This window comes from Arvicola amphibius, chromosome 4, assembly GCF_903992535.2.
Source record: "Arvicola amphibius chromosome 4, mArvAmp1.2, whole genome shotgun sequence".
NCBI lineage: Eukaryota > Metazoa > Chordata > Mammalia > Rodentia > Cricetidae > Arvicola > Arvicola amphibius.
The window spans coordinates 31,735,337-31,760,829 of record NC_052050.1 but is presented as its reverse complement, the minus strand read 5'-3'; the positions used below and the strand labels follow the sequence as shown (position 1 = coordinate 31,760,829).

The window sequence follows — 25,493 nt, the reverse complement described above, 5'->3', positions numbered from 1 at the left end:
TAGTTGGGGCATTGTCTCCCCCATTATATGGTAATTCCATTCAAATTCCCTTTTTTATATGTGGTAGGTTTCCATATGACTTCTCAAAGGCTCTTCGGTATTAGTTATCCTTCCCAATATTCCCTCTTCTGCCCTGTTCCCCTTCTTCTTCTCCATTCAATTATCCCATTCTGACTTTTTTATCTATGAGTCTATTTCTCCTTTCTTAGAAGATCCCTTCCTCCACTTCCACTACCCACCCCAGTCCTGTTCTGGTTATCTAACCTCTGTGGATATTTTAAATGGAATTCACATATTAAAACTTGAAAGATAACAACCACATGCTAAAGCTTATTTTTCTAGTTTGGGTTACCTCACCCAGGATGATTGTTGCTAGATTCATCCATTTACCTTCAAGATTTCATAATTCAATGTTTATTAATAGATGAATAATATTCCATTATGTAAATATACTGGGTTTTTATTATCCATTTCTCAGTTCACAGGCATCTAGATTGTTTCCAATTCCTGACTATTGTGAATAGAATAGCAGTGAACGCGGCTGGCAAAATATCTCCGTAGTAGGATGTAGAGTCCTTTGGGTGTATGGCCAAGAGTGGTATAGCCGGATCTTAGGGTAGATCTGTTTCAGCTTTTTTTTTTTTTTTTTTTTTTTTGGTGCCTTCAAACTGATTTCCACAGTGCCTCTACCAGATTGCATTCCCACCAGCACTGAGTAAATATTCCCTTCTCCCCTCTCCAGGATTTCCTGCCATTTATTCATCTTGGCCATTCTGACTGGAGTAGAGTGAAAACGGAAAGTAGTTTTAATTTGCGTATCCTTGATAGCTAAGGATGTTGAACATTCTACAGTGTTTCTCAGTCATCTGTATTTTGTCTTTTGAGACTCTGTTTAGTTCTCTACCCCATTTTTAATTGGGTTATTTGTTTTCTTGTTGTTCAGCATTTTTGAGTTCTTTGCATATTCTAATACTAACCCTCTGCCCTATGTATAATAGGTAGCAATTCCCCCATCTGTAGGCTGCCTCTCTGCTCAGATGATGGTGTCCTTTGCTGTAAGAAGCTTTATTGCTTCATGAAGACCCTTATTTGTAGGACTTTATATATAAAAGACTCCAAAGACTGAATCAGAAAACTTCTACAGTTGATAAATACTTCCAGAAAAAATATCAGGCTAAAATTAACACACAGAAATCACTAGCTTTCCTGCATACAAATGTCAAACTTACTAAGAAAGAATTCAGGAAAACAACATTTGTCAAAATAACCTTAAGAAAAATAAAAGTGTCTTAGAATAATCTAGCTAAGCAAGTGAAAGACTTGTATAATAAAACCTTTAAGATACTGAAGAAAGACATTGAAGAGACATCAGAAGATGAAAAGATTACTCATGCTTTTGGGTTGATAGGATCAATATTGTGAAAATGGCTGTTTTATGAAAAGCAATCTACAGATTCAGTGCAAACCCCACTAGAATTCCAACATAGTTCTTTATAAATTACAATAAAATTCTTTAACATCATATGGAAAAATAAAATCTTACAATTATTAAAATATCTGGAATATAAAAGAACTCTGAAAAGAATGGCAATCCCAGATTTTAAGTTGTATTATAGAGCTACAGTAATAAGATCATGTGGCATTGGCGCAAAAACACACATCAATCAATGGAATAGTCTTGAAGATACAGACATAATTCTACTGACACCTGAGCCGTGACAAAAAGCCAAAAGTACACACTGGAGAAAGCACAGCTTCCTTAACAAATGGTGCTGATCAAATCGGAGAGCTGCATTGTAGAAGGGTGAAAATAGATCCACATTTATTACCCTATACAAAAGTCAACTCCAAATGGATCAAGGACCTCAACATAAGACCAGATATCCTGAATCTGATAGCAGAGCAAGTGGGGGAATAGGCTTGAACTCACTGGCACAGGAAAGGACTTTCTAAACAAGACCCCAATAATGCAGGCATTAAAAAAAAATCTTAATAAAATCAAAAGCAAGTAAATTAAGTTTTCAAATTAAGAAAAAAACTAATCTAATAATAAAACTAAAAACAGAAAAATAGGGCTGCAGAGATGGCTCAGTGGATAAAGGACTTGCTACATAACCCTGAGGAGCAGAGTTGAGATCCCTAGAGCCCACATTAAAGGTAGGTCGATGTGGTCCCAGCCCTAGGAAGTTGAGCTAGGGAACTCCGAGGGCAAGCTGACTTGCTGGACTAGCTGATTAGAGAGCTCCAGGCTCAGCAAGAGACCCTGAGCAGTAAAATAAAATGGCAAGCAATCAAGAAAAACACTTGACATCAGCCTCTGGCCTCCCACACATGTCCCTCTACAACACATCCATGTGGACACACATATATACATGCACATCACACACACACACACACACACACACACACACACACACACACATACAAGAAGAGAGGGAAGATGCGAACATTAAATTTTCTCATCTATAAAATGAGAGAAAATGGGCTAGAGAGACGGCTCAGCAGTGAAGGATAATTGCTAATCTTGCCGAGGACCCAGGTTCAATTCCCAGCACACACACCCAGTAGTTTACAACTGCATGGGGGTAACTCCATTTCATGGGGACTCAATGCTCTCTTTTAGCCTCTGAGGAAACCCAACAGGTGTTGTGCACATATGGATGAACATGTACACATACATATGCATGTAATAATAAATACAGTTTTAAAAATGAGAAACAGGTTTTAAGTAATGTACCAGAGGTCAAACTTGACTAGTAAGTAGTGCTTGGATTTCAAAGTCAAGTGCATCTGACCCTGGGAGTATGGCCATCATCCTTGGCATCTCTCCCTCCCAAGAAAGCATACAAAACTCAACAACATGAAAACTTTTGGGACTTGATTTATTCCACAAACAGGAGTGACTCTCGGTTGTACAAGCATCAGAAAAATTAGCATGATCATATTGTAGCCCAGAGCAAGCACTGATTAGTTTCATAGCCAATATGGTGTAATTCCTGATCTTTTATAATAAAAGTTATAATTTAAAATATGCCAATAAAATAGAAAATAACAAAGCCTCAATGTTATGGCTTAAGAAACCAACCAACCAACAAACAACAAATAAAACAGCCCAATTCGAGTATTCTAAGAGAAAAGGCAGGAATACATCTACTTAAAAAATTGTTTATTTTATGTGCATGGATATTTTGGCTGCATGTGTATCTCTGCGCCAGTGTGCAGAGACAAGAAGAGGGTGTCAGATACCTTGGGTCTGGAGTTACAGATGGTTGTGAGCCATCACGTGATGCTGGAAATGAACCTGTGTCCTCTTGAAGAGCAGCCTGTGCTCGTAACCACTAAGCCATCTCTCTGGCACTGGAAACACACGCTCTTTGAAAAATAAAGTGTCTAAAATGACAGAAGCTTAAAATAACACGATTGTATTTGTAGAACTCTGTGCCACTGGTTTTATTCCAGATGAAGTCAGTGATTTAGGAAACGAATAGGAAAACTGAGGCATAACTAACATCTCTTCCTTATGCAAACCAAGGTAAAGTAGCAAACTAGAAATGAATTAAAACTTTGTTAATCTGATCAAGAGAGCCTACCAGAAACCTCTCTGTTGGCAGCATGCTAAATGGTAAACTATAGATACGATTTGGCAAAAGAGACAAGGGAAAAATAATCAGTGCTCCCTATCTAGTGTGTGGGGAACTAGAATTGATGCTCCTCAATCATGGGAGATTAAAAAACAAAAAAGGAAAACACTAGGAAGGAAGAGACAAAACTATAATTCTGGAAGATTTTTATAAGGAAAAATCTTATGAGATGTCAGGCAAGGTACTGACGAAGAGAAGCTGATAGAGATTTTAGAAATGCTGCTCAATAAAATTTTAAACATTGGCATTACTCTACTGATAACCACTTAGAGAAAAATCTTTTTATTTATTTTGTTGGTTTTTTTTTAAAGAGACAGGGTTTCTCTGTGTAGCTTTGATGCCTGTCCTGGAACTCACTGTGTAGACCAGGCTGGCCTCAAACTCAGATCCACCTGTCTCTGACTTCCGAGTGCTGGGATTAAAGGCATGCGCCACCACCTGGCTAAGAAACTCTTGAAAATAAATTTGACTCTTAATAGTCACAAACATTGTGAGATATACTGGGCATGGAACCCAGCAGGATGCATAGAAGACCCATGGAAAGAAAAAGGCTATGCTATCCTGAACACATGCTAACCCCTGGCTAGGAGAAAAGGCTTATAAGTAAGAGTTCTCTCCAATATTAGGAATACAACGTAAGCCCGGGAAGGTTTTGGAAACTGAATTTGACAAGCCAATTCTAAAATTCATTTGGAAGAGAAAATGTGTAGAACAACAAAGGCTTTTTGAAATTTATTTCCAGGGGAGGGACTTTCCCTATTAAAATAAGCTATAAAGTTACTTGGTGGTATTAGATAAAACAGACCAATGATAGTGTATATAGATAGAGTCTCCTTCTAGTTAGCCATTCTAGCAAAAAAAAAAAAAAAAAAAAAAAAACTGAGATAGGTAAGTTGGAGGCATATACAAATACTAAGACTGTAACTTGGCGTACTAAAAAAGGTTTATAAAAACAACCCATGGGACTGTATCAGCTGGTAAAGACTTTTGCTACTGAGCCTCATGACCTACATGCTATAGGGAGAGAATTGATTCCTGGAAGCTGTTGCCTGCCCTGTACATATATACATGTTGTGGCATATGCATGCATATGGGTGTGTGTACAGACACAAAAATAAATAGATGTTTAAAAGAAACCTCAACAATCTATGTCTGTCAGTAGGAGAAAATCTGTGCTCCAGTTTATGGCCTAAAAGTACTATCCAACTGTTACACAGACAAGAAGACCCAACTACATCACCCTAGGAAGAAATACAGTATTTTCAGTGAGAACTGAAAGATTATCGCTAAGTCAGATGAAGCATCTAGTTGTAGGCTCAGGTAAAAGGTGTGTATGGTTTAGATCTTAAACACCCCCCAGGGTTTATGTTCTAAATAACTGATCACCAGCCTGTGGCACTACTGGGAAGTGGTGGAGCCGCTAGGAGATGCAAGCAGCATGGGAGTGTTGAGGAAAATTTAGGAGTGGATGGACCCTTTAGGAGGTGAGAGAATCTCTAGGGATCAGGACCAATAAGAAAGCACTGAGGCCACTGGAGGGTGTGTGGCCTTGAAAGGATTGTTGGGAACCGGATATTTCCGGTTTGTTTTCTTTTGCTTCCTGGTCTCCATTAGGTGATAACAGACAATAGAGCCCAGTGACCATGGGCTGACATCTCTGGAACTGTAAGCCCAGATAAGTCTTTTCTCTGTTGAGGTTGATTCCCTTAGGTATTTTGTCCCAGTGACAGAAAGTTGACTAACATAGTGTGACAATATATATTAGATCACACAAGCTATAAACCTTTGGGTACATAGTCATTTGTCACTTAGCCATGGGGATACATTTTGAGAAGGTGTTATTGAGGAAATCCATCCTTGTGTGAACAGCTACCTCTCTGGATGATACGGTCATATAGGACCTTGTGGTCCAGGCAGTCTGCCATTGGCAGAAACATCATCCCTTATGTGGCACATGACTGCTTCCTTATACAGACCAAGAAAGAATCTGTGGGGATCTCTATTAAAGCCTTCGAGTTGAAGTTTATGGAAGAGATGTGCGATTCCTGGAAGTGCAAAGTATTCTCTTTTATATAACTCTCGTTGTATTGTTTGAAGTCTTAGTTTTCAAAACTGCTCAAAATATAAAGAAAAGAAAAGAAAAGAAAAGAAAAAGAACAAATGAGAAAAAAAGCAACTCTTTACAATATAGATTATTGGGGGAAAGACTTCAACGAAGTTTATAAGACTGTTGATAAGTAATTGGCTGGATCTTGACGCCTTTGCATTGTGAAGGAAAACAGAATAACTAAGGGCCCAGAGGCCTTCACAGCTCAGACACAAGGCTCTTGCACAGAGTGGCGTTCCAGCCTCCCAGTTCTCTCATTCACTGGACTTTCAATATTCCCGCATTACATGTAACTCACTGTTTACCCAGGCTTGTATTGCAATCTGGATGCTCCTGCCTTTATCTCCTGAGTGCTGAGATTATGGGAGTGTATCAGCCTAGGGCTGTGGTTTCTAGTTTGTCAGGCTACAAGATGAAAAGAGGGGCAGGGAAGAGTGTAGCTAGAAGTACAGTAGTGCTTACACATTGTAGAGCCTGTTACAGCATGTTGTAATTACCAAGCCACAAGGTGTCACTCACTGCTTCTAGTCGAGAAAGGATGAGAGAGAGAGAGAGAGAGAGAGAGAGAGAGAGAGAGAGAGAGAGAGAGAGAGAGAGAGGGAGGGAGGACAGAGTTTGTACTGCACCTGTTACGTGATGTAGTCATATGGCCTCTCATCTATATAGCTCAGTTCCCTCATCCCAGCCAGGCAAGAAACAGCAAAGCAGCAAGAATGCAAGAAAATGCATTCTGTTTTGGCCTGCAGAAAAACAACATGCAATCTCCAGACAAGGAGTTCAGGCAGGTTATCCAAGGATATGAGGAGGAAGATGTGGAACAGTGTTCTGGCAATGGTCCAACGCATCAGTGCACCTGCTAACTGCTCTTTGTAAACCACGGAGATTGTTAAGATGAGACAGAAAGATGCGAAGACTGCATCGGAGGAAGAAACACCCAGAATCAGCCCCAGTTACTGTAGCTGGGGAGAATGCAGACAGGGGAAACCAGAGGCTTTCCCTGAGAACCATTTTCCTGCCTTCTAAGCTGTAATGGACACCTTTAATCTCCCACATTGAGATGGCAATTGGCCTGGTGCATGACTCTGCAATCTTTAAAAAAAGACCTCCAAAGAGATGCTCTACAGAAGACTTCTGCATAGACATAAGATTCCTCAAAACCATGCTGATGAATGTAAACAGATGGGCAACAGAAAGAGCCAGAGCATGAAGGGGGGAAAACGTTTAGCTGTCAAGATATGCCTGAGGTTTCTGGAATGTAGGGTGAATGAGGCCTTTTTTGCCAAACCCCAAATACTGCAGGGTTAAGCTTTCCCCCATAAGCCATTAGATAATTAGATAATTTCATTCTGTGGATTTCTCAATTGTCTCGCCTTCTTCTTCTTCTTCTTCTTCTTCTTCTTCTTCTTCTTCTTCTTCTTCTTTTTAAAGCAAACAAAATAATTATCTTTGTCTCAGGGTAATTTTCCTATTATTTCCACCATTAAATAATTACTTCAACCCCTGCATTAAAACATGCCCATCTGTCTCTGTGGCCAGCTGCTTTAAATAACCCTTCAGAGCAGTCGGGTTAAGGGCTCCATTTGTGTCCCTAGAAATTAGCGTAAGGAAGCCAGCTTCCCGATGCAGCGGACAATTCTATTTATAATGCTTAATTAATCCTCTCCAGTTACTCCAAGCACTCACTTGCAAACTTTCTTTTCCACCTCACCAAAATGCTTCCCAAGAGAAGAGTTAAAAACGTGAACGCTGGTAGAATTCGCTGGGGTTTTGGTTAAGTAGGAAAGAGCTGGGTAAATTAGCTCACTAATCATACCTGAGAAGGACATGTCAAGTTGGGCGGCATTGATGAAACATTCCATCAAAATCCCGAACTCGAGAGAGGTAGCGGTAAGAAGTGGGCATTGCCTGTGTCTGACCCTGTCTGCCGACCCTGGCTCTGAAGGTCATGAAGGTCAGCCTGGGCAGGTGAGATGACGAAAGGGAAGGCAAAGGGAAGCATGGACTGTTTCAAAGGAGTAGCATCAGGAAGCCACCCCGAGGGGGCTTCATCTATGCACAGCTTCTGGTGGGCTAAGGTTGCCTTCTCTTTGACCCAGAAAACCCAGTGGTCACCAAGTCCATCCATTGTAATCTCTCACCTCAGAAATTACAAATGGAGTGAACTGACTCCGGACAATCTCAAGCACCCAGAAAGCTACCATGTCTACAGAGATATACAGAATGCTCTTGAGAAGAAGAAAGGGAGGCGTGTCATGGAGGTTAGCAGTTTCACAGGTAGAGGGCATGGTAGAGACTCGAACACACCGTTTCCTGTGAACCAGCACCCTGGAGCAGGTGTAGAGAGCTTTATCAGGGCCGTTCCTCAAGCCCACGTGAATCAGAAAATTGATTACCTTTGTTTTCCTACAGTCTAGAGTGGGCAGAATGCAATGACCCAGGCTCTTTCGTGAGCCCCTAAGAAAACTCTATAATCTGTCATCCCTGGTGTGTGTGAGGATAAATATGCTTCATGACACAGCTGTGAGGACCAAGCCGAGACACAGAGGCTCAGGCAGTACTTAACACATAGTGGGTGCTGTGTGTGGGGCTGACTGGCTTCATGATGTCCTGCCACATCTTCCTCCCCGGTCCCCTCCTGTCCTTCACCAGTACTGCTGCTGGAGCTGGCTCAGGCTGTCATGCCCTTGCCTTTGAACAGCTCTCTCATTTTTTTTTTTAAATTCAGACTCCCTCTCTGCCTCCCCCAGCCCATCGTACACACGATCAGCACTTCAGAACTGACTTGTGAGCTTGTCCCTCTTGTATTCAATAGTTCTCCACAGTTTATCACACGGAGCTTTAACTCCCTGGCTTCTGTTTCTATTTCAACTCCTCTCCATGCTCTCCTGCTCCAGAGGAACCAAGCTATTATTTGCTGCTTCCGCTGTGGCTTTCCTCCTCTAATTGTTCCAGTACTCCTTTGCATTGACAGCTATATCCATTGTTCTTTCCATGTAGAAATTAGGTTGTCCCCAATATCTCCCTTCAGTTTCTATCTGTCCTTCAAAGCCGGGTCTGAAGGCTACCTCCATCTTGGGGGCTTTCCTGACCATGCTACCATCATCTTTTCTTGCCCCCGCGAATGTCAGTGGGGACATAGAGGTCAGTTTCGATGCTTCCTGCTCCCCGCTACTGACACCCCACAGTTCAGCCTTTTTGCTCCTCAGATCAGCTGTTTCTTATGACCATTATCACCACCCTATGCTCTGTAGAACAGGTGTGCTGCAGACGTGAACGAGACGTTTAGTGAGGGAATGGCCACCCGGTCCTGTTGAATACACCTGTGACTCATTCTCAGTCACCTCCCTGAACCTTTACAATGATGTGCATGGCTCTATTTTGACTTCAAAAGTAAAGGGGAATAAAAACAACCCCACTAGTGTGGAACCAGACACACAAAGCACACCATCCATCCCCACGCCCCAGATTCCTTTCCAGGAAGGAGCAGGGAGAGAAGACAGGGAGTGCAGTACCTTTGTACCTGGTCACTACAGCTGCATTGACACTGAGGGGCTCCTGGAAGCTGACGGTGAGTGACGTGCTGCTGGTTACCAGGAGACAGACATTGGCAGGCACCTCCGGGGCTCCTGACAGAGAAGGAAAATCATCAGAGTCTTAGCTTCTCAGATCCTTTCCAAACACACTCCTGCCTCTTCATGGGACAGTGGGAGCACACACTTTGCAGATGCTGGTTTGCAGAGCCCACTTGCCTTCCCTTGTGATCATTTTCCTTAAAAGGCTCAGTGCGTGCGTGCAAGCATGCGCATGTGTGCATGTGTGTGCATGACCCAGAGGAGGATATAGGGTGTCTTGCTCGAGCATCCTCCACTTTATTCCCTTGAAACAGGGTCTCTCATTGAACCTGGAGCTAGACTGGCAACCAGCAAGCCCAGAGATCCTCCTGCCCTCCACTCTCAACACAGTGCTGGAGTTGTGGTGTGGCCATGCGTGGAGTATTTCATGAGTGTCAGGGGTTCAAACTCAGGTCTTTATGCTTGCACAATGAATGCTCTCACCTATGGAGCCATCACCATAACCCCTGTATTTGGCATTTAATTATCTTCCAGAGTCAGCTCATTGGCTTGGACATTCTCTGAAGCAGGAGCTTTTAAATGATAAAACCGATTTTTTTCTTTGTATTTGGAATTTCAACTCCAGTTCTTTTAGTTGTTTAAATAAAATCCTCTAGAATGAGAGCAGGGCTTCGCAAGTGTTTGAGTTGGACATTTTCGTCCTAATGAAATCTTCCAGGATAAAAAATTCATATAGAATGAGAGTTTAGTGGTTCACAGACATCTGGGCTGGATATGTTCTCACATCGGGGGTTTCACTCGGCAGCAAATTTTGCACTGTCGGTAAGTATTAACCTGGACTGTCTTAACCAAGCCGAAAGAGCTGGTAGAAAGAATGGAAATGCAGACAAAAGCATAATTCATGGGCCAGCTATCTTTCTCTGTTGTATTAAGTTCAATTTATAGCTCTCTCTAAAAAAATACAGTAGAGAGTTGAAAACACTTTAAGCTTGAAGTTGAAGCAGAAGCTGGACAAATAGGCAAATAAATATTTTTCCAGCTCCACATCCCAAAATATAGCCACTTCAGGCCATCAGACCATCGGGCCATTAGGCATTAGGGCGTAGCTGGTGGGAAGTGCTAGATGAGCCGAGATGTGGTAGAGAGAGGCCAGAAGCACCCAGGGCTCCCGGCTGTGGCCAGGGAACCAATTGGGAGCCAGAAAATTAAGCAAGACAAAAGCCCCTTTTACAGCCTCCCAGAGTTCTTGCCCCAAACAGGCTGACAACAGCCATCTACGACTGGACAGTTGAGAAATCGGTAAAAGGCCTGGCTGTCTCTAACCAAAGCTCAGCCTTGTCACGTGCCTCCACCTCTGCGCGCATACTCACTGGCGTGCTCGAAGCCGGTCTTCATGCGTCGGTAGAGCCGGGACCTCCACTCCCAAGCCTTCAGCTGCTTCTCCTTCTCGGTGTTGTCCAGAGTGAAGCCTTCATTCTCCACCTGGGCAGACAGCTCACTCACTCTGTCCTGGGCCTCCTGGACTAGCGTGTTGAGGTGCATGGCTCGGCTTTCTCGGCTGACGACTGGGAAGAAAGAGACAAGATGACAGTCCTTAGGAAGCGCAGTGGCTTTAGGCTGTGTCTCTCTGCCTTTGAAAAGCTTTGGAGAACGTGGGCTCTGTGTTTCTTATCAAGTATCTTAACGATAAGGCCTAACGCTGCCTTCCACTGTTTAGTGGTCAATTCAGCAAATGAAGACATTCCCGAGCCATTTTATCACATGCTTCCTAGGGAACTCATAACCAGTTATGATTGTGTTGATGACATTTGGAGAGGGACACACACACACACACACACACACACACACACACACACGAGCAGAGGCCCCCATCAGGCCAAGATGGAACGAACTACATTCTACCAAAGTTGACTTTTTTAAAAGAAAATATTTGGTGGGATCTAGCTTCAATTTTCTGCCCTTGTCACATTCTTATCAGCCTAGAGCAAACTTTGCATGCATGTCTTCGGATTCTTTTAGTGTTAACCAATTTCTACAGTGTTAATGGAGTATCTCAAGCTGGTGCCACAGTTGAGGCAGGGAGTTTCGATGGCTGGACCCTACACTGATCTTCGATTGTGGTCTGGCTCCAGGAAGGCACCTTCTCCTAGAAATATCCATGCCCCAGAGAGCCAGACTTACTAGAGCTTTGCCTTTGGATTGTACTGGGGCATCCCAAGCTCCACTTGGCTTCCATCACGTTGTTAACCCAATCTGCCCTGTGTGGGCAGATGTATAGCAGCCGTAGAAGTTGCCCATTCTTGGGCTCACCTGTGAGGCTGCATCCTGCGGTCTTCTGCATGGGAGGGTCTGCTTAGGTGGCCACCTGTCACTTCTGAGGAGCCCCTCCCAACTGGTGGCCAGACAGGAGACAGCCTCCCTCTGGAAAGGTGGCTGAGGACCACAGGAACAGGGACATAAGCCAGTGGCAAAGGCTGCAGATGTGTTGTTGGAATGCGCTTGACACTCCCCGTGAGAATGGGTTTGACACTCCCTGTGACCAAAACACTATTTCTTTCTGATGAGTGGGAAGCAAAAACCCACCCATTTCATTCTTTATAATTAATGGGAAATATGATGAAGATAACTCAAGTGAAAATGTGTTAGGCGTATTTTGAAATGGAAATTAGGTGGTTGTATACTCAGATACTCTGTGTTCATAAGCATGTCTGCGTTAATTACAGGAAATGAATACTAATTTATTATTGCCCCTGAGCACCATCAGTCTCAATTTATTTACAGATGAGGTCAATGAAAAATTAGTTGAGTCTTTTTTTTTTTTTCTTTTTCTTTTCTTCTTTCTTCTTAGAGCCGCTGCTCAGAACACCCGGGACTGTGTTCTGCTGCAGGTTTGGCATGGTTAATGAATGTTGTCGTAGCAGTCAATCATGTACTCGAAATGCTGTCACACTTCTTTTTTTAAAGCCTCAGTCATGAGCCATGACAGAAAAATAAACAAATAAATATAAAGTTAAAAAAACTCTTTGACTGAGCAGCTACGCTGAGCAGAATCCCCCCGGGAGGCTAAAGGAGGCCAGAATAAATGATAATATAAGTGCTGGGGATGTAGTGAGGCCATGACGGTCTATGAATAGGGCGGTCCGGGAGGAAAAATGCACGCACACACATCGACATGAGCACACGCTCCAGTGGAAAAATTGGCAATATTAGTAGCCTCAAGGTGCAATTTCCTGGAGCTGTTAAGACTGACAAGGCAGTACTAAATGCTGTTAATTTAACTAACTTCAGATTAATGGTAGAGTCGGCTACGACTGGAGCCCTCAAACACAGTCTCATTATAGGCTTGCTGGGAAGGCCCTAAATATAGGCATTGACAGTTTAAAACAAATTCGTATACATTTGTGTATTTTTAGACATAGGTTAGGCGTCAGAGCTTGTGTCAGAGTTTTCAGGTTGATTAATTGACCCAGTAACTGCCCCCTCCTCCTCCCGCTCTAAATTAGAGAGAAAATGGAGGAATTGCCCTTGTTAAGTTACTCAGTGGGCCTTTTATTGTAAACCTGGTGTTTGAATTGCACGCATGCGTCAACACTTGGGTGATAGGCACATGATTTATAAAAATAAATTTTTTCTAATACTGCGAAATCCCCCCTATTAATTTTTATATCCACAACAGTTATTATGGGTTGGCGTTCCAGGTGGTATTTCAGATGGACAGCTTCTCTCAAGGTCTGTGCGTGGCTCCCCTTCCCTGCCCCTGACATTTTCTTCTGCTTTCCCCGACAACACGGTTTACTTCTGCCCCCTCTGCTCCTGCGGGGCTTCAGTCCTTTTCCTCACCATAAGGCAGTTTCGCCCTCTCTGAGTCTACCGGGAGGGCACCTTCAGCTTCTACAGTCAGGTGCCCGGCCCAAAGGGGCTACAACCCAGTGCTGTGCAAAACGGCATGGTGCTGCTGCCGCAGGGTGCAGTGGTGATGGTTGATGGGACAGGGACCGGAGGGCATCTCAGGAACCACTATCTTTCAGTGTTGCTGTTCTTCTGGGACACTGGATTCTCCATGCAGAACTGAATGAGAACATATTGTTTAGAAATGACAGATGTGTTGATTCTGGAGGCGAATGTAACCTGAAGAGTTACATTTTTGAAAAAGAGAAAGTATTTTGAAATCTTTTTTTTTCTTTCTTTCTAGATTCAGTCCCAGGTGTCCCTGAGACTGTACTCACTGGCCCCTGTTGTTACAGGCAGTCGTGTGGACCAATCTCAAAGGCTGGACCTCTGTTCTCCAACCATCTCACCAGGCAAATCTTTATATTTTTTTCCTATGGATTTTTTAATAGCTTAATAAAACACCCCTTTGAAAGACTTTTTTTTTTGCCACCAAACCAGCTGACTTGTAAAACAGCCACGTTTCTGCCTATTATTAATGACCCATTTAACAGCCAATAGTAGCGTCTGTCCAATGAGATAATCGACATAACTGGGTAGATTTATTTAGGCAAAAGCAAGCGAATATGATAGTTGTATCAAGCTGGGTAATTTGATCATGAGTGGATCTGTGATGGGGTAGGTTCTGGAACCTTTAAAATTGTTCTGGGGAACTTCTTTTGTTTGTTTGTTTGTTTGTTTGACTTCAGGGTGGGAGCCTTTTTACTCTCTCTATTTTAAAGACGAAGAAGCGGGAATCCAGGGAAGCAGGATGACTTAGCCACAGTCCTTCTTACACACCTTCAAGAACTCAGAGAACTCTTCTCCAAATCAAAAGGAATATGAATCAACTTACTATTTACATATTGCAGTTTATATTCAGCTTGTAATTGGCACACTCGTTTTGGCTGTTTGATTGGAAATGGGGGCAGGGGTCGTGCCTGTTTTCCGGTTGATTTTCCCCGGCCATCCTCTGCTCCCTGACTTGGGTCTCTATTCCACTTTCACTTCTGCCCGCAGGCTGTTTTCTTGTGTCCTGACCTCTGCAAGTATTAGCTTTTTCTTTTTCCTAGCAGTTGGTCCCCTTCTGCAGCCCAGTGACTGTCCCTCCGAGCAGCCATAGGCAGCACAATAGAGGGTCTGTGGGTGTGTGGCAAGGCGTCCGGCTGGGGCAAGACCACTTCACGGCTCCTGAGACAGGCTCCCTGCTATTGTGGTGTTTAATTATCAACAGTATTTCTACCACCCAGTGCTTCAGAGTGGGAATTTGTTATAAGACCCTGCCCAGCTAATTAACTATGGGAAGGGGGGGGGGAGGTGGGAGGGGGGGCAGGAACTTTGTGTTCAAAGAATACAATTAGGGTTACTGTTTAAATCTCGGGATAAATAGTGATGGGGCTGAATGGACTTTGTCTAGTGCTGGACTCTAGCTTAGGAACTGCAGATCCTTAGCAATTTCATTATCTCACTCCGTCCGTCACACTGCTGAATGGGACCTGGCTGCAAAAAATTTGAAAATATAAATGAGGGCAACATGCAGGGTAATTTGAATTTTTTTTTAAAAAAATTAAAAATGTAAAGTTTTATTTTTAGTCATGTTGTCTCTGTAGGCGCAGGATGTCTTGGAGCTGGAGATAAAGGCTGATGTGAAGCACTCAAGGTTGGCGCGAGGAACTCGGCTTAGGCCCTCTGCAGGAGCAGCAATTACGTTTCTCCACAGAGCCGTCGTGCAAGCCCCTAATTTTAATTTACTTGAGGTTTTGAGGGAATAATTTATTTGATTTTCTTGCAGAAAAATGAATACATTTGCTTTTAATGGTGATAATGGAATTTTTGCAATTTACAACACTTTTTTTTTTATTGTTGCCATTTTCCTCTTTCGTATTGATGAGATAAACAAGGCTCCAGACAATCGCTTCATCTCAGTGACAGGAAGGGTCCTTATCCCAGCTTGGCTGCACCCCAAACCCTGAGCCATCTCTGCCTTGCAAAGCCATTGCTTGCAAAGAGAGCTTCATTTATCCTCAAGCAGCGGAATTGGAAACAGTGCCCTTGTCTTCGGCAGAAATATGCTTTGTAAATGGTTGTTTCCAAGAACGGAGGTAACCCTCGAAGGTACCTTGGGGTCCTAGACATCATGCGGTATCCTTAAAAGATGTACGGTCCCAGAGAGATCCGTGTGTCCTTGTTTCTTAGCCTTTCTGGGCCTGTGGGTTGTAGCTAATATCCACCTAGAAGGGAGTCCACACCGCGTTTGTCTTTCTGGGTCTGAGTTACCTCACTCAGGATGATTTTTTTTTTTCCTTCCTCGTTGCAGGCATTTGCCTGCAAATTTCATAATACCATTTTTTTTTTGTAACAGCTGAATAATACTCCACTGTTTAGATGTCCATTTTCTTTATCCATTCTTTGGTTGTGGGACATTTTGACATAACATGATGGACAGTCACATGAGCACTGGTGCACATATCACTGCTGCTCCCCCATCCCGCATCTGACTGCCTCTCTTGCAGCTGACATGGTCCCTCCCACATTTGACTGCCTCTCTTGCAGCTGACATGGTCCCTCCCACATTTGACTGCCTCTCTTGCAGCTGACATGGTCCCTCATCTTCTAATCTCAGCCACCACAAATATGCACGGGTCACCTTTTTTTGCCTACATGGTGGCCTTAGTTAATGTGAGTAAATTTGGTTCCTCTGCCTTAGCTCTGGCTGTTTGCTTACTGCTGTGGCTGATGATCAGTGGCCAGATGTTGGGAAGCTGCACCCTCGTTAGAAGAAAACGTCAACACACATCTTGGCTTCTGAATTCTTTGATTACATTTGATAAAGTGCTGTACGCGAGCACACAAAACAAATTGTCTTCTGAAATAGTTTTGTATTTTTGTCTCACTGTGTATATACCTGAAACTGTTTATCAAGTCAAATGTAGTTTTAGTTTTTTTTTTTTTTTCAAAAAAAGGTGCATAGTTTTAGCCAGTCACTCTGCCATGTTGAACACAAGCTCTTAACCTGAAACCTGGCATAACAATGGTGCCCACCTCACAAACCATGCTAAGTTAGTGATATTAATATCACTCCTATTGTTTTTTAGAAGCACACACACACAAAAAAAAAATAAACCCAAATTTGTTCTTATGTAATAGCTTGGTCTTTATCCACCAAAAAAATAATCTCTTGTTCCAGATCTTTAAAAAGAATGTCCATTCCAGCTACTTTTTAGAAACAGAAAACACTCATAAATGATGTCAAAGTGGATGCTATCTGTTATTTCAAAGGAGAAAGCGGGGTCACTTTGATATAAACCTTGCACTGAGAGCCAGTATCCTCTGGGCAACGAAGAAAGGCAGTTCATAAGATTTATCTTTGTTGATCATAAGTGACAACCATCCAACAATTCTGCAGTGAACTTGGTTTTAGGTAGTAATGCCAAGAGCAGTAAGGCACAGGCATTTTAGTGATTAAACGTATGACATTAAAGAAACCCTTACCGTCGAGAGACTTGGCATTCAGGTCCAATCTGCTTGGCTTGTTGAGATCCAAAACTCAAAAAGTCCACTTTGGCTTCTCTTGGGTCTCCAGCTGTGATGTCTCTTAAGAGTCCAGTTGCAAAGGTTGCAGAGACCCAGAGATGTCTCGTTTTAACTGAGGCAGGGCTTTCTTCTCCTAGGGTCATCATCACATCTGGGCAGGGGTGCTACAGAGCCTCTGTTTCACACGCCAGGTAGCTGGTGAGGCCTTAAGGAGGCAGCTTTCATGAGGGAGAGGGCGCCCTCCCAGTCAGGACGCACTTAATCCAAGGGGAGAGAGCAAACACTCCACATGTTTCTGCCAGGTTGCTTAGGGAGTTCAGATCAGGTGTGAGTGGGATGACCAGATCATCTGAGGATGCTCTTTGCACTGTCTACAGCTACAGAGTCTAAGCCATGGCAGGGAAACCCTCTCATTGACATTAAAAACAGGTGAGAGGAGTTTAAAAATCTATTGTAGCTAACTCCACATGTCTAAACTGTTATCGTTCCTATGCGCAACCTGTGGATGACTAGACATTTTATACTAAATGTTTTTGTACTAGACCTTAGAAAACCAGTAGGGATCTCACATTTCTAGTGCTTTTTGATTTGGGGCTACATACATTTTGAGTAATAATTCTGTTTTATTGTAAACTGGAAACTTGTGTTTACATGAATAGGGTATGAGGTGGGTCTGTAATTTATTAATACAATGTAAAATCATGAGATTAAGCTAATTAAAGCATACACTTCACTTGAGAGCTTTACTTTTGGTGATGATGACATTTAAAATGTACTGGCTTAGGAAAACGTACGTGTACAGTATCATTCACTATATGGGAGATGGATTGAATATGCAGTCTTCTGTTGAACTGAGATGTTCTGTCCTTTGGCTATTATCTCCCCATGCCTCTCCATCCAGCCTCTGCAACCCCCATTTTTCTTCTCTGTTTCTGTGAGTCTGTGTTTTGGGGTTCCCTGTACAAGTCAGATCAGATAGCATTTGTCTTTTCTGTGCCTGACTTAGGATAAGGCTCTCCAATTGCCTCCATGTGGTCACAAAGGGCAGAATTTCCTTTCTCATCGAGGCAAAGTGTCATTTTGTTGTGTGCCCATCCCACATTTCCCTCATCAGCCTGCTGAAGGACACCCAGGTTCCTTTCATAACTTGGCTGCTGCCAATGGCGCTGCAGTGGATATGGGAGGGTGGACGTCTGTTTGACAAACATTTCAGATCTTTGGGGTAAACACCCAGAAGCGGGGTTGTTGGATCATAGGATAATACTATTTTTAGTGCTTTAGTAACAAACCCAGGACATCACATATGCTAACCATGTGCTCTGCCAGTGGGCCACATCCTTAGACCTATTTATAGTTGTTAGAGGAAATGCCATATAGTTTCCCAATTGTTTTGACCAATTTCCATCCGCACCAAACAGCATAAAAGGGTCCCTTCCCACATCTTCACCGACACTTACGTTTTGTCTTTTCAGAAAAGCGGTTCTGACAAGTGTAAAAATATATCTTGCTGCGGCTTTTGTCTTGCATCTCTCTAAGGCTGGTGGTGTTGAGTAATTCTCTACAGTGTTGTTGGTCATTGGGCATCTTCTTTTGAGTCTGTCTGCTCAGGAGTCTTGCCCATTTCTTAGCTGAGTTTTCATTTGATTTCCTTCTATATTTTGGGCATTGACTCCCTCGTGAGATATAGGTTTATAGATATGTTCCATCTCTGCTTGCTTCTTCTCCGAGTTTCATTATTATCCATTGGCTTTTTAGTTTGATGTTACCGATTTTTGTTCTTACTCGCGCTTTGGGGGTCAGATCCAAAAAGTCATTGTCCAGACCAGCATCATGGAGTTTTCCCTCTTTTGTTTTTATTTGTAACTTTGTAGTTTACTCTCATACTTAGGACTTTAATACATTTTTGTGCTGATCTATATATGGTGTGGAGTAGGGGCCTGATTTCATTTTCATGTTTGGGGGTACCCAGCACCACCTGCTAGGGAGGTCACACTTTTCCTCTGGTAGATATATTCTTGGCATCCTTGTTAGTAATCGGCAGGCTGTAGAGTGTGGGCTCATTCTGGAGCTCTCCATTCTGGTCCATATTTTAAGAGATTGTGAGTGACACATGGCTAACAGCTTCTGTGTTACACAGTGTAGTTCGTATCACAGTTCTAGGGTCTTCAAAAAGTGTGTGGTATTGGGGGTACCAGCACACACAATTTGTGTGGATGCCCTGAACCTCCATTTAGATAAATCCAGCCTCACATGTGTAATCCATAGATACTTAGATAAATGTCATTATTTGCTAAGTTTGGGGTGATTTAATACATAGAGATATAGATAATAACTAATATAAGATTATATCCATCTTACAGATAAAGAAACTGAGGCATAAAGAGGCTAAGGATTTTTCTTACAAAGTTTCAGATGTGGAATTTGAAACCAGGACCCCTTCAGTCTACAAATTTGATTTTTAGCCTGTGCTAAGGATTTGACTTAAAAGCGCCATCTCCAGTAGTTATATCTTTCATTGTGTGATGGTGAGTGTGTGTAGAATGGGGAGAAGTATGGATACCTTCTGGAGTGATAGCAGTGGGAATGTTGGGAATTCCAGATAGGAGCCTATGTACACAAGGGCATTGTTAACGGCAGTCAAAGACATTGTTAAACGTTATCTGTAATGCTTTAGGTTTTGCCAGAGAGAGCTTATTCTATGTGAGGGTATATCAAAAACTCAAAGCAAAAGCTGACTCTCAAGGGAAGGGAACCCTGCCATCTGCAATAATGTGGATGAGCCTAGAGAAGCCAGAACACAAGTGCATGATTACATGTATATGTAAGTCTTTAAGTCCAAATCACAGAACTAGAGAATAGAAGGTGGGTCACCAGACACTGGAGGCTGGGAGAGGTGTATCAAAGGCTGTAAACTTTCAGTTAGAAGCTTAACAAGCTCTGGGGATCTCATGTACAACATGAAGATGTCGAGTGCGCTAATTAATTTGATTATGGTAATTTTTTCCTCAGTGCATACAAGTATCCAACTCTTAAGCTTTGAAGATAATCACATTTGGCCTGTCAATCAACTCTTTGGAAATTAAGAGAAAGATGCAGTCATTGTTGAAGAGCGGGTGATTGAAACTGAGACCAAAGCCACCTGATAGTCATTATTTAGAAACATAAAATAGAGTCAAGCCACTCCATATTTGGGGACATCTCTGTCTTCATATGGATAGTCAGATGTTGAACATGTAGTGATCAAGCTTCAAAGTCTTCAAGCGCCTCAAGTAGAGTGGACACCTTGAGCAAAGTCCTTGTGGCAAGACAGTGTGGCATGCGCAAGGGACAGAAGGGGGACATACTGGAGGAGGCAAGCTTTGAAGAGCAGACTTGTAAGTCAGGGTGAGGATTTACACCCCTCTTTTAATGAGGCAGATAAGAATATGTATCTCGTTCAAGAGATCCATGTATGGCTCACTTCCCCATATTCTTTATGGCAGCAAACCTTTGTCCTTTGAGAGTGGCCCAGTCCGGGGATCGTGGAGAAGGATGACGCTGGGCAATGCTGTTTTGGAACAAAAATCAGGTGTGACTAATCAACAAGTCTGGTTTTCTCATGCACAGACTCCGAGGACAATCCCAAAAGTGTTTGGAGCGGTGGCAGTGCTGCTGGCTGCTGGCGGGAGCGCGGGGTCTCCCAGGAGGGCCCTGGTAAAGACTAACATTGGCTTGGGTTGCAGATTTTCTGCTGGGCTGTTTACACAAAGCCGACCTCATTAGTTTATAGTCACACCTCTCAGACACAGCCTGCCCCGGTCTCTCAGCACAGGCCCAGACTCCCGACTACAGCAGACATGAGAGGCACAGCCCGTGTGCCGGGGTGGGAGCACAGGGGGCTGGACTGTCTGCAAGTGACAGTGGCTCTGTACTGGTATTGTGCAAAGTCCCTGGATAGAAAGATTCTGCTCGGCACAGGCAGCTTCTGTAGAGGTGTAGGAGGCAGCAGTCTGGAGGGTTCTGGAGAGACAGGAAGATGCCAGGCAAGGGAAGGGGGAGAAAAATCCACACTGAGGAGTATCCCACAGTTTTGCTGGTCCACATCATTAGACAGTGGGAAATGAAAAGAAGCCAGGTACACTGATGATCAAACTTTGCAATTGTGCCTAGAAAATTACAGGAGCAGAAGTACTCCTCCCCCACCCCCAAATGCCCCCAAGTATAAGTTCCTGAGAAATTTATATCTTTTCCTCCTATAGATGGAGGTGTCGGAAGACTAAAGTTTCTACTGAAGCTTTCTGATTATCTATTATGTCTGTGATCCTGGGACTAAAAGATGAGGCAAAGATCTATGAGTGTGACCAGATCTGAACGTGGCGGGACTCCAAAGGAGCTGCTGCTTTTAGGACTGGTGTCGGCAGGCATTCATGGTACCAACTTAATGGCAGCCTCCAATTGGGTAGACTCTCACTGATGACTCAGTAACCCTGACTCCATGACTGTTGGGCTGTGATTAGCGGGGATATGGTAAGTTTGGCAGAGAGCTTGGCTGGGGATTTTATACACAAGGATAGCAAGGCTTCCTCAGATAGCAGCAGCTCCACGGAGTGTGAGTCTTAGCTATTGGAAAGCTATCAATGCCCAGAGCAAAAGTCCTATGGTTCCTGTTCTTAGGGTGGTCCCCAGCGGCAGTCCTTCCAGGCTCTGGCCTGTTTCCTAGGCTCTTCCAGGCTGCAGGGAAACATGTGCCCGTGTCCCTTCGGCAACAGCCAATGTTTTCCTCAGCGGGAGCAAGTGTTACAGTAGCTCCCCTGAGAATAACTGAGTTTCCCTTCCCATAGCTTCAGTTACTCACAGCCAACTGTGGGCCAAACATAGTCAATGAAAATTCCCCAAAGCAAACATTTCCTAAGGCGTTGATGGCACTCTGTTCTGGGTAGGACGGTCAAATCTAGTACTGTCCTCCTCCGCACCACCTGGAATGTGGACCATCTCTTTTCCCATGATACCCACCGGTTAGTCATCAAAATTGCCATCTCCAAGAATCAGATTGACTTTCATGACATTATAGTCCTTGGGTACAAAAATAATATATGTTTTACTTATCAGTGTTCCCCAAAGTGAGAGAGTAATAATATTAAGTTGTTATGTTTTATTACTAGTGTCATCATTAATCTCTTACTGTATATGTACAGGGGAAATACTGTATGCAATTATACATAGAGTTAAATATAGTGATAGCCACACATACGTAAGCGATGCTAGCCATAGTTTTTTAGCATCCACTGGGGTCTTGAAACACACGGTAATAGAACTCCTCTACTTTGTGCCACTTGCTGAAAAGTGGGAGGAACAGAAATTGGGGAAAAGATGGTGGATTCATCTCCTGATCAGGCCAGGGACCCTGCAATTTTGACTGGCAACCCTCTGGGACTTGCCCTGTGCTTGGGGAGAAGTACATGGTTACGTGTCAGTCTATGCTCATAACAAACACCCTCTTAGCTCTGCAATTCAGGGTCCATGGCATTAGAAATAAATACCGAAGGCAACCAAGTTGTCATTCCTGCTAAGAAATAGGGCAAATTATACAAGTCTTTCTTCTGAATCATGTTGGGAGCCTTAGTTGGCAAAGCTAAAAGATCATGGGGCTAGTTTTGAGCAGAAAAGGACCCAGGGGCAGAGGAAGAAGGAAATGAGCTCTATTGGAGGCTGTTCACTCTGCCGTGAAATAGTCACTAGAGAAGCAGATGTAGAGCCAGGGAGGGAAAGAGTCGAGCATCTACTGTGTGATGGTGAGGGATTGTGAAAGTTACGTCTGGGTTCAGATCCTGGCTCTCCCCCATTAGCTTGGTCATGCTAGGTAAATGGTTTGACTTTCCCCCTTTCTAGTTTCTTCACAGAAAAAAAAAATGAGAAAAATACCTCCTACCTGACAAGTCAGTTGATGTTGGGAGCAGTGAGACCCCAGATCCTGAATTTCTTGTAATCCCCTGATCTGAGTGCCTATAGCTGCTCTGAGCACGAGACCTTCAGGAGTTCCTGATGGCAGAAGAGTGGTTTCTGGTGGGTTTGGCTGAGGCGTGGCAATCTCTATATAATCTGCCCCCTGAACACAATAAAGGGGGCATTCTTGGGGAATTCAAGGATGACCCGTGTCGCTGTCTCTCTGTCTGTGTGTATCTTGTGTATTTTAACCTCCAGTCCCCTTGCCCAAAGCTCGGTAACTGGGTAAAAGCTCATCGAACGCAGACACCGGGGCGCGGTGTGTGCGGCAATTGGAGGTCTCCACCGAGAGATTTCGGCAGTGAGGATCAAGTGAGAGATGTCAAGAAAAGCATGATTTTATTATATGTCAGTGCATGTGTTTGAATAGGTGCCTGTTCGTGCGTGTGTGAGGGTACATGTGGGTGAAGTTAGTGTGTAGTTGGTGCATGTGTCGGGGGGGGGGGGGACAGAGGTCAACTTTGGGTTTCGTTGAGTGTTTTGTACCTTATATTTTGAGAAATTCTGTTTCATTGACCCAGAGCTCATCACACGGTCTAACCTGGTTGCCAGTGAACCCCAGGGACTTGTCTGTCTGCACCTCCTCCTAGTGCTGAGGCCACATGGCTGCAGTATTGTTCCTGGCCTCATTTTGTGGGTTCTTGGAATTAAATTCAGGCCTCCATACATTTTACTGAATGTGCTATCCCTTCAGCCAGCAACAACATTTTTGTGTATGCAAAGCATTCAAAGAATTTCAGACGTTGTTGGGATTTTTTTCTCCTCTTAAGTCACGCCTTTTCAGCTTGGGAGTAGTTTGGAGCAGGTGTTTGCCTCGGGTTATATAGACAGCAGGCTAGACAGCAGGCTGCCGCTTTTCTCCCCGGATAGCTCATGCTCCTGGACAGAAGCAATCCTGGTTCTTTTATACTTGATTTAGAAAGTGAATTTAAAATTCCTGCAAACACTGTGTTCTTCTATCCTGCCTTTATCCAACACAAATGGCTCCCTAGTGCTCAGAACAGAACAAAGAGTTGACAGGGTTTCAGCAAATAGCTCGGAAGGAAAGATACAGGAGCTGCTGGCCACAGCCCTCCCTGTTGGTTTTTCAGAGAGACGATAAATTGGTATAGAAGGATCCCAGGATTAGCATCCAATGGACTTGGGTTTGGGTCACTGATATCTGTTCGCAAACTATGATCTTAGGCCAGGGTGCTGATTAATTTAATGTCAACTCGGTATAGGTTAGAGTCATTTGGGAAAAGGGAACCTCAGCTAAGAAATGTTCCTACCAGACTGGCCTGTGAGCAAGCCTGTGGGGCGTTTTCTTGACTGAGGGTTGATTTGGGAGGACCCAGCTCACTGTGGGTGGTACCATGCCTGGGATCGTGGTCCTGGCTGCTATATGTACGAAAGCAGGCTGAGTAAGCCATGAGGCACAAGCCAGGAAGTAGCACTCCTCCATGGCTTCTGCTTCAGTTCCTGCCTCTAGCTTCCTGCCTTGAGTTTCTGGCTCAACAATGGACTAAGAAGTGGAACTTTAAGTTGAAACAAACTCTTTCTTCCCCAAGTTGCTTTTGGCCATGGCTTTTTATCACAGCAGTAGAAAACCTAAATAAGACAATCACTTACCTTTTCATAATCATAAATAAGTCATCTTGAAAACCGAGTTAACAACATGCAAAAAGATTGTTACAACTCAGTAGTATAGCATGCAGGAGCCTCATTGATTTTCAGCCAATATTTCTTTGCCATTTTGCATGTGTTTGAGTCTGTAGATGCCGCTTTGATTTCTTGGGTGGTCAAGATAACTTAAGTGTTTTATTCCCCAGGGCCTGAGACCTAGCCATTTTAACTCACTGTTCCTCTGTTTGCAACATTGTGATAACAATATGGTCATCATCCCAGTAGGAGCAAGAAAAATCCAGAATCCTTAGCATATTTGGTTTTGGTTTACCAGATAGTTGGTACTTGAGTACTGACTCTTAAGGCTCAGGTTACCTTGAACTTGCTTTCTTGCCAAGGATGACCTTGCACTTCTGATCCCTGCAGCCACACCTCCCAAGTGCCGGGATTACAGGCATATACTACCACACTCAGTTTCTCTGGTGGGTGCTGAGGATTGAAGCCAGGACTTCACACATGCTGCATAGGTCCTCTGCTAACTGAACCACATCCCCAGCCCAGTGTGTGAGCACTTCTATGGAGGCTTAACTATAAACACAAGGGCTTGGGCACATTGGGAGTCTTACAGTTCACAGAGGAAACGCATGCTCTGCAAAGGCTCAGGTGAGGGGGCCTAATGTTTCATCCCGTTCAGGGCACAAGGAGTGGTAACATCTGCATGAATAGTCTCCTTGTTCTTACAGAATGGGGCTCAGTCTGCACACTGTGTCCAAACCCTCTAATTCTCTCTCCACCCCCACTCCTTTCTGAATCTTGAGGACAGACATTATTGCAAATGAATCAGAAGGTAGTAGAGATCTCTCTCAGCTTATTCTTCCTTTTTTAAAAAAAACTTTCCATCTGAATATTCAAATTTTGCTAAGAAGGAGCTGCCCTCTGACCAGGCAGCTTTTCTGAAGAGCCCCCTCACTATTCCTCATGCTGTTTGACCTGGGCTTGGTAAGCTTAGATTTTCTGAATGTAGTGTTCTGATCTGAGTGTCTGTCTCTGTCCCTAGTCTTTGGGTGGTGGTGGTTTATGAAATCTGGCAGCTGAGATGTGACTTCTAATCATGCAACGAGCTTC

At 43.6% G+C, this 25,493-nt stretch overlaps 1 protein-coding gene across 1 annotated transcript in view; it reads right to left on the bottom strand.

Annotated features, from left to right (window-relative positions):
* Ankfn1 (ankyrin repeat and fibronectin type III domain containing 1) overlaps positions 1 to 25,493 on the bottom strand; it is a 146,762-nt gene that overhangs the window by 104,647 nt on the left and 16,622 nt on the right. Inside the window, exons 4-5 of the mRNA XM_038328646.1 lie at positions 10,691 to 10,885; positions 9,261 to 9,374 (exon numbers count right to left, since the gene is read on the bottom strand). Of these exons, the coding sequence (XP_038184574.1) occupies positions 9,261 to 9,374; positions 10,691 to 10,885 (309 nt within the window). The remainder of the gene's footprint in view (positions 1 to 9,260; positions 9,375 to 10,690; positions 10,886 to 25,493) is intronic.